General features: G+C 39.3%; 1 protein-coding gene across 1 annotated transcript; it reads left to right on the top strand.

The window, feature by feature from the left end:
- Positions 1–5,875: 5,875 nt before the first annotated feature.
- myl13 (myosin, light chain 13) lies at positions 5,876–8,717 on the top strand (the record flags this gene model as incomplete). The annotated part of the gene is made up of 5 exons (XM_079229952.1): positions 5,876–5,983; positions 7,404–7,431; positions 7,799–7,948; positions 8,117–8,290; positions 8,390–8,717. The coding sequence occupies 5 exons, from the start codon at positions 5,876–5,878 to the stop codon at positions 8,494–8,496; spliced, it is 567 nt and encodes a 188-aa protein (XP_079086078.1). The 3' UTR covers positions 8,497–8,717.
- Between the last annotated feature and the right edge of the window lie 4,570 nt (positions 8,718–13,287).

The following is a 13,287-nucleotide window of genomic DNA, read 5'->3' as shown; positions in this document are numbered from 1 at the left end:
TTTTCAGTCAGCACTCACACAATACATGTATGATTGCATGACATATTCACTTGCAAAGAATGAAGCAATACAATGTCCCCAAAGATATCTACAATAATGTAGGAGTGGGTTACACTGAAACCCTATATCTGTGTGACGCATTTCCCAAATGGCATGTAGAAAAAACACATATAAATTCAAAGCACATGTGTGTTTTGGATACATGATGGATTTCATGTGTGAACCTTTTTTGTACTGTGCTTATGGTTTAGTACGCATGAAGATTTCTATTCATACTTCATACTTCATTCATATTTTGATTTTCTTATAACATGTATTTAACTTTTTCCACCCCCATTTTCACTGACAAAAGCCTGACAAAGGCACATTCAATTTGTATGCGCGCACTTTACATTTACTATAGTCGTGGCTCGAAGACAATATACACGTCACATTTAATACAAGTTATTCTCTCCCTTTGTCCCAAAACAATTGGTGAAATCCTCCAGAGGAAGCTATTTCCAGTTGGATCAGGGTCAGCTCATCTTCTCTGAAGCAACTCATATTATTTTGACAGCTCTGCCACTCATGTCTCCCAAAGGTTTACCACATACACAGAGAAAAGGAACAATTAAGGTCGAAGAAACTCCGTCCTTGACACCGTGAACAAGAGTTACACATACACTTCACAAAGGTCGACGTCTTTATCGTGACAGACCTTCATGTCTATAGCTATGGAAGGCCACTTTGATCAAACATATGCTCAGGAAGATAAGGGAGCTGGTGGTAAATAAATGACCATACAGTGGCCTTTACACACAACTGAGTAATCGCTATAACGTCCACAAGTGTCTGACACATTTTTACTGTGACTGGAATAGCATTGAACACAAGTCGTGGTTGTTTTTACACGAGGGTTTTTTAAAGCCAGACATGTTCTTTCCACCCGGGAAAGTTTACATTTAGTCACTAAATGTCACATTTTGTTTGCATCAACCTGATAAAACCCAAACAAGAGTGCTTGCAAAGCAAAAACCTTACTAAAGATTTACTGCGGACCTTGAACAAATTGTTCTGAAACTCACAATTACAGTAATACAAATACAGTAAACGCGAACACATTAAAGTACAACATGTTTTGTGATGTAAGACTGTCAACAATGTTCAAAGATGTCAACAGATTTCAAAGTAATCAAAGTGTTTTGCAATAAAATAGCAGTGGTAGAAAAAGCAATGTCCTCAACCAAATACAAAAACAGAACTGGGGCAGTCCAGCATGTGGGAAAAAGTTCTTAAAGGGTTGTATAGTTGACAAACCAATCTCACCACAAGGTCCAAAAGCTTTCCATGAACTCCACATATATCAGACATCTTAATCTTCAGATGATTAGATTATTGTGTCAACTATTGTTCTCTGATCAAGAATAAACTGTGGGGGACATTCTTATATGTACACTTGCCACTGTAAAGAATTGTAGCAGCCTAGCTTCCATATAAACCGTCGTATAAACCGTCTTGCATATTACAAAGCGTGTGCTAATTTGTACATAATGATAGCGATCCACAATTAAATGTGGCTATAGTAGAGACTCGTAGACGAATATAATGCAGGCAGATCAATAGCGAACAGCAGCCACGGGGTTGAGGCTCATTTGTAGCTTTATTACTGGCACTGCACTGTGAAAAGAGAATGCAATTGTATGTCTACAGGCACTTATCACAGTCACTTGGCGGAGTCGCCTTGAAGCAAAGGCGTTCTGGCATGTGATGGTCACCGGGTGCCGGAAAGAGGCTGCCCACTGCTCCGCTGAGTGAAATTCTGTGCAATTCAGAAGAAGGTCTCCACGAGGATTAATACATAATAAATCTCTTTAATACTAAATCATTGGCAGGTGATAAAACAGAGAACAAGGGAGAGTAGGGTTTTATCGTCACCTACCTCGTACTTTTACACAAGGTTATCTTAGGAACGTCAGGATGATTCAGTGATGCGGGACTCAGCATCCAACTTTCCAAAAAGTCCACATTGTTTGTGTGTGTGTGAACTCATTATAATTGAGGTAAAACGACCAGAATGAAAAGATGACATGAGGAAAACAAAAAACTATTACAAATTGAGGATTTAAAATGTTTACTTTTGACAGTGATAGCTAGTTGCCCTGTGACCAAAGGAGGGCGCTGTGGTTCAGCTGCTGGCACTGCTGTTGGTGTTTCACAGCATAGATGTTGACCATTTATTATTTAGGCCTAGACATCCCGCCCCACAACAAACTATTCTTTCTCAGTTTTATCTTTCATGCAGGAACTTTCCGCTTGGGAACACTGAGGATACATGCTGATGTTAGTCATGTGTATTTGATTGTGAAAGAATGGAGCAAGAATAGTTACAACTTCTTTCAATTGTTTTCCGTCTCTTCGCCACACACACACACACACACACACACACACACACACACACACACACACACACACACACACACACACACACACACACACACACACACACACACACAGGAACAGCATGACTTGTTTATTAAGACTAAAATGTTTGATGTGAAACACGTTTGAATGGAAATCCAGCTGTGAGTCGCAAAAAAAACGTGTTTATCTTTACTGAACAAGAAATTCTGCCAAACAACATGGCAATGGAGTCAATGTTGGAGTGAAGCCTGTTCGGGCTGGCACTGCACACTTAACTGGATACCTCATCGGGTCCTAGCTGGACAGGGCACAGCTTAATTAAATGCTTGCTCACTTCACTGACTGCCTTGTGGAGTTGATAATGAACACGTCACATCTACCAGGAACACAGCTGGTGTATTAACCACCTTATTAGTTTTAGCGTTGGCTTGGACACACTATATCCTGAGTGCTGGTAAATGATGATGTGGAACAGTGTCCTCAGAGAAGTAATACAGAGCCATGCGAGAGTTTCTGTCTGTCAATGTAAACTACAGAGCTGTACAAGTTAATACGGCAGTTTAAAGCAAACTAAGTGTAAATAGAAGGGTTGTCACTTCCAAACTGATTGACACGTCTTCTGAGCCGTGATAATAATGTTTTGTAAATACCAGAAATTAAACTTATATTTTGATAATGATAGCTGAGAAATACACAACATTCAGAGTTTAGATCCGTAACCTAAACATAATTCAACATACACAAAAAGCATTGCAAGATATCATATTATTCAAATATTTAAATAGCATTCAACTGATGAATGCTAATTTTAACTATGTTTACATCTATGGGGATAAATGTGGGGTAGGAAATGTATGAAAGTAGTTGCCACCCCCGTAGAACCACTCTTTATTTGTCTTTTAACTCTCTTTTCCCGGGGTAATGACATACTTGCTTTCATCCAGGCCGATAATTCCTTGGACTACAAAGGCTACAGCTGCACTGAAGGTCATATGATGGGTCCAAGTAACAATTGGCATTGTCCACAGAATGAATGGAACCTTTCCAGGGTACATATCAACCGGATTAACAAACTAACTCCAGAATAGCAAAGTGGACATGTCTTGGATGTTTTAAGAGCTTGACTATATGCAGTTGGTCATGTCGTGAATTGTTGCCGCAGCCTGTCAATGACAATCACCTGGTGGGATCGGGGAGGGTGCTGAGCTATGTAGGGCTGCGTCCGTTTATAAGTCGGCCTGACAAACACAGTTTCCGTCTGTGCCTCTCGTTAGGTTAGCTCCAGCCAGACACTGACCACTTCAGTCATATGCTATTTGAAAAAGTAATAATAATGAGGAACAAAATGCAGCCATGACTTGTTATTTCTCCAGCACGCACTGATCTGCGGATTGTTTTACGCTCCGATGGCCAAACTCTTCCACGGCAGACCAAGCCACGCTGAGCGAGACCGAGAGAGGCAGCCTGATGGTTTTCTGAGTGTGATTCTCTTCGTTATATTTAAATAACTTCACGGTTTAGTGTCTTATCATACATCAGTGAGCGAGTGTCTATGTCGGCAACAATTCTAATGCACAATATCAGACATGTTATGCTCATGTGCGTTACCTTCTTGGTCCAAAGCCCATAATATCTCTGAAATCATCCCAAATTATTTTAATTTATTCTCCTCCAGTTTGTTCATAGAGATTTGTGTTTGAATGAAGTTGGTAGATTGTGTTTAAATCATGCACAACTGGATTATCATCACCCCGTGGAAATGATTCTGTTCCCACAATATTGTATTCTTTTTGCAACATCATCGTTGCAGAGCAGAGGTGATTTCACATTGACTTATATGTCCGTAACATCGTTGTAGTGCAAAGGCGATGACATTAAGATATAGATAGAGGGAACATTTGTCTTTTAAAAGAATTGAAAAACAAATGTGTAAAAAAGCCTTTGAAATTGCAGGAGAAATAGTTTTCTCTTCTTTTCCTTGTTTACTCATGGATGGGTCATATTTCCTTCTCCATATGTCACTATACAAACTCAAAATAGATCGTATCAGCGGCTCACAGTTCAAAACGTCCTTTTTAAGAGCAGAAAACAGCTGAATAGTGAATAACTGTGAGACTTTAACGAGAGTAAACAATATAAGTCAATCTCACTAAATGAATCAGCCCTCATAATTATGGTAATCATGGTAATTATGGTTATTTATGGTTATTTGAGGGAATTTATGACTTCACTGCTGCCATGATGAAATTTAAATGAGCTGACCAATGTTATTCTCACATGCTCAGACTTTCTTCTGCGGATTTAAATTGCAAAAACATTGAGTTCATGGTTGCTTGTGAAGCCCAGTCTCACACATAGCAGCTAATGATGCAGACAACACACATAAATGCAAAAGGAAGGCAGTGTAGGTGGAAACACAGACTCAGCAGGACAGCTGTCCCATATTTTCAAAGCATAAACACTGAATGCTCTATTGCCTTGATTGTCCTTTGAGCGGAGACATTTGTTGCTGGAGGCATGTGAGATGCATAGAGTGCGTATACAGTAGCTCTATAGGTGGAGGTTACAGTGTGCACACAGTGTAATAAATGTCATTTGAAAGAGGAGGTTTTTTAAGATGGCTTTCGAATGAACATCTTAAGTCTTTGTTTCATAACAATGCAAACATTGAATACTCTATGGCCGACATTTTGTCTACGAAGCTCGTCTTCATTCAAGTGTGAATGGCAGCTTCTCAAAGTGGCACTTAGTGTCAACCTAGATTATTTTCTTAACTTCTGTGTTGTTGGTACTACGCTTTAAGAGCGGCTTGTTCACATAACGCCACTCGAAGATCAGACAGTGGGAACATTCTGTGAATCATATTTTAAGCCAGCAGATTTGAGTTTCAAAGCTCCGCAAATCCCTCCGATCAGACCAGACAAATGCTCATCATAAACGCTTGTCCTGGCACGGCATGTGCTACTGTGTCGTTGGCTGCAATTTAATATAATAATCAAGGAAAATTGCAGCTCCCACTTCCCATCAGACAGCATTGTAGCTTTGTAATTTAAACAACGTCACCCCAATCCTGTCCAGTAATGATCATCTTCATCTCCTTCTCGCTAATATCCGTCACACTTCACTAAACACGTTCAACGGTCCAAGATAGGGGACACAAAGGTCTCACTCTTATTGATGGAAATAGCCTGATTACAAGGTCCCAGGCATGAGATTTCAGCTAATATAGTTTTCCATCATCTGTGTGCTGATGATGGACATACACAACAACAACAATCTTTTGTCTTAAATAGAATCACAAAGCCATATCCTTTTATAGTCCTCCTCTTATTGTTGGCAGCATGGTTGGGTATTGTGCTGTAGGGGGGTGGAGGACGTGACACCTGTGGACGGCAGATAAAAGGGACCTGATCGCAGTGTACTGGATCTTTCTGCTGTGTCGGTCCTCCACGTCGCCTCCCGAGAGCTTTTTGCGATGGCCCCAAAGAAGAAGGAAGAGCCGAAACCTGCAGCAGCAGCAACTCCCAAACCCCCAGAGCCTGAGCGGCCTAAGACCCCGGAGTTTGACCCTGCAACAGTAACGGTAAAACAAAAGAAAAACAGCAATATTAAGCAATGCAGAGCAACTGTCGACTATTTTAATATGTTTAATGGCCAATGATAACTCACACTGGAAAAGAAACTTTAAATTCTTATTATTTTTTATTGTTATTATAGTAGCATTTCTATTTATTTTAAGATTATTACTAATAAAGAGACACGCAAAGAACAGATTTTTTTTTATTGGAGTTTAAAGAGCACCAGAGACCCCATGTGACCCAATATTGGCAGTGCAAGCAAACCAGGACTGTACAGCAATTTAAATGGGCTATGATTATGCTGGCAATTTAATATTTATAATAATTTCCTGTCTTTTATAAACTTCAAACATGCATAAGAAATTGTGTCATACAGTTAAAGAAGCTGTGACTTCTTGTTCGGGGGAGGATCAGAGGCAAACTCGCTGATATACCAGACATCATGGAAATATCTTTTGCTGACTTGGCCCCTTCTCAATGGATAAATGTTTTCCTGGTTGACGGAGCCGCCATGTTACAATGAGGAGGCGCGGTTAAAGCCACAAAATATGATTTTCATTATGTCTGTGTATAGCGGACCACCCGCACCATTCCTCTGTGGGCAAAGGGGTGGAAAAACCCGGAGGAAGAAAAATATAGATAATTACATCCATCACCATCCGTCTTTCAACTTGTTTAGATAAGTGCTTGGATAACATTTGTACAAAGCTTCATGGATGTTTTTAGATATCCATACATCAGACAGAAACTATGGTGGGAGTCCAGAATATACAGTATGAATAGTCTTCATTTGTCATGGGTGTTCAGAACAGGGCTTTATTTTTAGACTCACAGCTGAATTGCCATATAGATAGTTATTTAAACTGTTATATAGGACTATATTACTATATAACTATATGCTATATTACAAAATACAGTGTACAATAGACCGCACATTATGACACGACATTTCTAAATCGTGCTGGTGTTAAAAAACGTCTTTTACGCCGTGAAAATAAAGTTAATAAAAGTATGTTTTTAGCCACCTTCTTGTTTCTAACGACAAGTGGTTGTTAAAATCAGCAACACATGGATTTCTTGAGCTGGTTTAGATTGTATTTCACATGCTGATTGTGTTTACAGAATCAAACAATCCTCGCCACATATTGAGACTAAAAATAAACTCAAATGGGTCTGACGGTAGCAGACGGGCTGTGGGCAAGGTCACTGATGAACAATGCACTATGATCAGAACTGTAACTCGATCTGTTGGATTGGCACGATAAAGGTGGAGGCTAGAGGCAACGCTTAACAGTTTGTTCTCCGTTCTTTAGTTGATAATTAATTCCCCCCTGCTGTAAATCCCACTCCCTCGCCTTGTGAACTGCACTAAGTCCTGAATGAGCAGCGGGATCTAACCGCTTTATTTGTTTCATCTCTTTTCAGCTGGAATTCACCCCGGAGCAAATCGAGGGTAAGGTTGGCCTGTCCGCTATGCATAAAAAGATTGTGGTTTGTTGGATCAAGCTGCCCATTAGTGTGTGACAAATGTTCGGCAGCAGCTGACGAGGGGGATTATTTTAAAGTAAACATGTCCAAGTTGATCCCTTTGAAAGGAGATGAAAGCCCATGTAAATCAAGGTAGAGTGCAACACCTGAGGAGTTGACCGTTCCTGGCTTCGTCTTTTGCAGAGGACCCTTTTATCCGAGAGATGCTTTTATACATCATTACTTTGAAGCATCCTGAAGGCCTCTCCCCAAAGATTCTGCATGCACTCTTGGATCACAAAGAACTGAATAGAATAAGACGTTGTTGTTTTCTTTGTTTTTTCCCCCCACAGACTTCAAAGATTCTTTTCTGCTGTTTGACAGGACACCAAATTGTGAAATGAAAATCTCTTATGCCCAGTGTGGTGATCTGATCCGGGCTTTGGGCCAGAATCCTACCAACACTGAAATCATGTATGTTCTTGGAAAGCCCAAGCCTGAAGGTGGGTTGTATCGCCCTGTTGTCTACAGTCAGAGTGGTGTTACTCCGGTTTCACAGGTAGCAGCTGGGGAATACAGAGAAACGTTGAAATAAAGTTCAGCATTGGTCATGACTGAAGCCTGTACACTTTTTCTTTTCTTTGGTAAAACCACTTGTTTCCCCCCCACAGACATGCAGACCAAGATGCTTGACTTTGACCAGTTTCTGCCTTTGCTCCAGCACATTTGCAAGGCCAAGAAATGTGGGACATATGAGGACTTTGTGGAGGGTCTGAGGGTTTTTGACAAGGAGGGAAACGGCACAGTCATGGGTGCTGAGCTCAGGCACGTTCTGGCAACGCTGGGTGAGTTAAAACAGGTTTACAGCGAACCGATTTCACGAAGTCGCCATTCTGAGGATGTGTAAACTGACAGTCCTCTTGTTTCCTCCTCGTGGGCTGCAGGTGAGAAGATGAGGGAGGACGAGGTGGAGCAGCTGATGCAAAGCCAGGAGGATGCTAATGGTTGCATAAATTATGAAGCTTTTGTGAAACACATTATGGCATCTTAAAAGAGTATTTCAACCTCATTGTCATTCTGGTGCTACGTCACTCTGCATGCAATCAATGTGAGTTGGTATTGGGTAATGAGTTTGTGTCTCCTTTGCCACAGAAGATCTTGTATATTTCCATGCATAGCAGATGGATCTATAACTCATCAATATTTCACCTTGTTTTTCCGCTTGTGTTGATTGCCGTGCACATATTGCACCTTAGCCCTGTTCATGTCGTAGATTATGCTAAATAAATACATTTTGATGGTGTTCTCTTTTTCAAAGCTATAATTCAAAACTGCACCACAAAGAGAGGGTTTTATATATCCAAGTTATTTCACTCGGGACTCCAGCACGCTGTCGGTAATGAGTTCATTCGAAAAACTTGCATCCATCGTGGACCTTTGTCAGGCATAGCATTTCGACATGTCGTGGGAAAAGCACAGCTGTTACTTCTAACACTAAAAGGTGGCTTTACTCTATTTAGATGTATCAATGAGAGTGACAGCGAGCCAGAATGCACAAAACACCTTCTTCACTGCAGACATTTTGGCATGTCAGAATTGTAAAAGCACAATTGTATTTAATAGCATCAATTGTTGCTGCAGACCACTCACAAGAGGGTCTGGTATTATGCTGGCTTGCTGGAAAAGCTTACTGGGCACTGAATGGGAAAGAGGCTGAGCCACCGTTTATCAATTTCACTTGCACTTTGCCTACTCCAGTATGACAGGTCACAATGTCTGCTGTGGAAAATGCATATTGGTGCTGTCAAACTCTGACAGCTAACACTGTGCATTACATTACATTTAGCTGACGCTTTTATCCAAAGTAACTTACAATAAGTGCATTCAACCATGAGTCCAAATTCAGAACAACAAGAATCAAGAAAGTACAATTTCTTCAATAAAGTTAAACTACAAAGTGCTATCAGTATGTGCTATTTAGGTGCCATTTAAGTGCTACTAAAGTTCTACTTTCTTTATTCAAGTTATAGTCGAAAAATATGTGTTTTTAGTTTGCGGCGGAAGATGTAGAGACTTTCTGCTGTCCTGATGTCAATGGGGAGCTCATTCCACCATTGAGGAGCCAGGACAGCAAACAGTAGCGACTTTGTTGATGTTTAGCTCGCAGTGACGGAGATACAAGCCGATTGGCAGAAGCCGAGCAGAGTGAACGGGCTGGGGTGTACGGTCTGTGCAGAAACTAAAAACTTTTTTATTGATGATTTTATTCTCTCACATACCTTTCCAACAGGTGTACAATAGACGGCACATTGCGTCATTAAAGGGCCAAACCAGGAACAACTAAATTACTTTATATATATATATATATATATATATATATATATATATATATATATATATATATATATATATATATATATATATATATATATATATATATATATACATATATACATATATATAGTTATAATATAGCTATAATATATAAATTATTATATATATATATATTATATATGTATATATATATATATATATATATATATATATACATATATATAGTTATAATATAGCTATAATATATAAATTATATATATATATATATATATATATATATATAATTATTATTAGAATTAGAATTATGTATATATATACATATATATATATATATATATATATATATATTTATATATATATATATATATATATATATATATATATATATATATATATATACTCTAACTCTAACTCTAACTTTCTGTATTGAATGTATAAACTCACAAAAATCCCTTCATTTTTGGAATGAAGACAGATCAAGATTCCAAGTTCAAGAACCAGGGTAAAAATTATGGCAAAACATAAAATATTGAGAAATGTTTTAACAAAAGTTTTAATTTCTCTCTTAAATAGTTTCAGTGACCCTGGACTGCACCAGCAGAGAGTAAATAAGGTGGTTGAATGGAGTGATAACAACGCTCTCATCATAAACACAAAAAAGACAGAAGAGATTGTTTTTGGTACACCACTGGAGATATGCAAATCTCCTATTACTATTAGTGATAGGAATAGTGAACAGATCGATCAGGTATGTTCATACACATACCTGTGTATGAACCGGAGTAGCAATAGACCATCTTCTTTCATGGAAAGATCAGATCGAATCAGTGTGTAAGAAAACAAAGCAAAGAATCTATTTCCTTCGCCGTTTAAGATCTTTTGGTGCCAGTAGAAGGATTCTTCTTTTGTTTTTCACTTCTGTCATTATGAGTGTTCTTCAGTACTGCAGTACCACCTGGTATGGATGTCTGTCTGTAGCCCTAAAGTCACAAATGTAAACATTTGTTCAAAGATTGTTGGACAACCACTTCAGGAGCTGTATGCTTCCACGTATGACAACAGCATGCTGAGGTTGGCAAAAAACATCACCTCAAACACTAATCATGTTTTGTATAGTGAATACAGGTTATTGCCCTCAGGAAGGAGATACGAGGTGAAAACCACCCAGAGTAAAAAGATAAATCAAAGTGTGTATGTCCGTATAGAGATTAGAATGTATGGCACCATCTCAAGTAAAAAATGTATTGGTAATTAATGTATTTAGCCAGCAGGGGGAACTATTGTCAACATGATGTCTTCCTTATTCTAATTAGTGTGACTCAGGACACACTGTGGGAACAAACTACATGCCATTCCTTTGCTAAATGAACCACAAAAGCTTGATTGTTGTTTTCCACTTTGTCTACCGATTTAACACTCCAGTCCTGTTTTCATCATACACATGAGAGCATTATAAGCCTCTAAAGTTCACCTGTCACAACCCAACCATCCCACTGTGCCCCACATTTGGAACGTTATTTAAATTCAAATTTCCATTTGATCCAATCATTGTCAGTTACATTCACACTGCTGATGAACACACATCAAATGAAGACTCATAATGAATTATTAAAACAATGACGGGTGCTCTTCCTCTCAAAAAATGCAAAAGACACATTCACTGAATGAATAGTCCCTCTTTATTTCTGTCCTTCTTTCAAACCCTCATGTTTAATTAAAGTGAAAGGACACAACCTTTTCAGAGAATTAAGTATGATTCATGTTGTGCCGTTACACTGCTGCTTGAACCTTTTGTCCATAGTAGTTTGGTGTTTCGTACACGATTTGTTTCATGAAACAATCAGTTTCTCTGCAATAGGCCGGCCTGGCAGTTGGGTTGGAAAGAGTACTAGAATATTATACTGAAGGAACAAGTAATATTTTAAGGAATTGTTATGGGGTGGAGGGAGGGTAGAGAAAATGTGACACAAGTTTGACACAAATGAACAGTCACAAACAGCAGTAGTTCTCACACACTGAAGGTAAAAGTTCCTCAGTGAACCCAGAGGTCACCTGGTGGATTCACCATGTGTATGTTAGCGTTTAGCATGTTAGCTACAATAAGCATGCACATGTTGGTGATGCAAAATCATGGGTGTGTTTGGATTTGGATCGCTTGACATGCTCACTGAATGGAGCATTACAAATCACTGTTTAAATAAAGTATGCAACCTTTTTGAACTAAGCTCGGGGTTATTCAGCATTGCTAAACTGCTTAGGTCAGTGAACATTTACAATTAGAACATGTGTGATTTCCAGAGTGTCAACTGAGTGCTGAGCGTTCAGCGTGGATTCACACCATTTGTTTGCTTTTCTGCTTGTTTTTTGCACTGCGACAATCAAGGCCATACAGTATGTACCAAGTACCACGGTTCACAAGGACTTTTTCAAGGCCTTCCCCGACTCCTCCAAGCACAATCACGACTCACTCAACCTTTGCCCTGTCCAACCTGCACAAACATCAGCCACGCTACATTTGCATACAAATTAGCCATCAACAATCATGACTGCAGTTTAATTTCACGTCAAACTAGATGTGATCACACCAGCTGCCAGGCCAAAGGCCAGGGCACAAAGTGTGTGTGTGTGTTTCCTACAAATGTCAGCTAATAAATAAAATTGGTCACAGCTTCAACTATAAAATTAATAAAACTATAACTGGAACATAAATTAGGGTTGTAAAGATTATGACAGTTGATACAAATCCTACTATGGCAAAAGTTTAGGCGTTTAGGCAAAAGGAGTAAGATAGGGTAAGCCAATCAGAGACAGAGAAAGGCGGGTCATGTCTTTTCTATAGAAGGATTTGTAATATCGCGGGCTAGACATGTCGCCTCCTTTTGTTTCTGAGCACTTGTAATTGGTTCCAGCCGGCCCCTTACCATAAAACTCAGCCATGTATCCGTTTTTTTACCACTAACTTTCAACAACTAAAACGATTGATCAATGACGATCACAGAGATACCAAATGATACCTTCATCGTGGCTCACAAGCCTTGTTAGAAGTGACAACTAAACGACGGATATCTTCCTCAGAGATAAGCAAAACAACCTTTAAATGACACCCGAAATGTCCTTAAAAGTGGCATGTTATTTAAACGCCTTCCCATTTGTACGCCTTCCTATTAAAGTGTCACCTCTCTGGAGTAAAGACACACTTCTTGTTCTTCTCTGCTGCAGCTCCTGATGTGGCCCATCTCATTTGTCAGTCCTCATACAACGGTTTGAACGATATCGTGTGTGTTATTTTGCGATGTTTTCCAGCCAATGTCCAGCAACACCAGTGATCACTGTGCATGCGGAAGACACTGCGGTATTTAGGCAACAATTCGGCTTGGTTAGGTTTAGACAAGATTGTGGTTTGGGATTAAATAACTCCAAATGTCTCCACGTATCTCTGGTATTCAGATATTTGCCATCATTGGAAACATTGGGGGTTTATATCATATTTAAAACTAAGTGGGCTCTT

Source organism: Taurulus bubalis (genome assembly GCF_910589615.1).
Source record: "Taurulus bubalis genome assembly, chromosome: 1".
Taxonomy (NCBI): Eukaryota; Metazoa; Chordata; class Actinopteri; order Perciformes; family Cottidae; genus Taurulus; species Taurulus bubalis.
Note: the sequence above shows the minus strand (reverse complement) of the source record. Positions and strands in the feature narration are given on the sequence as shown.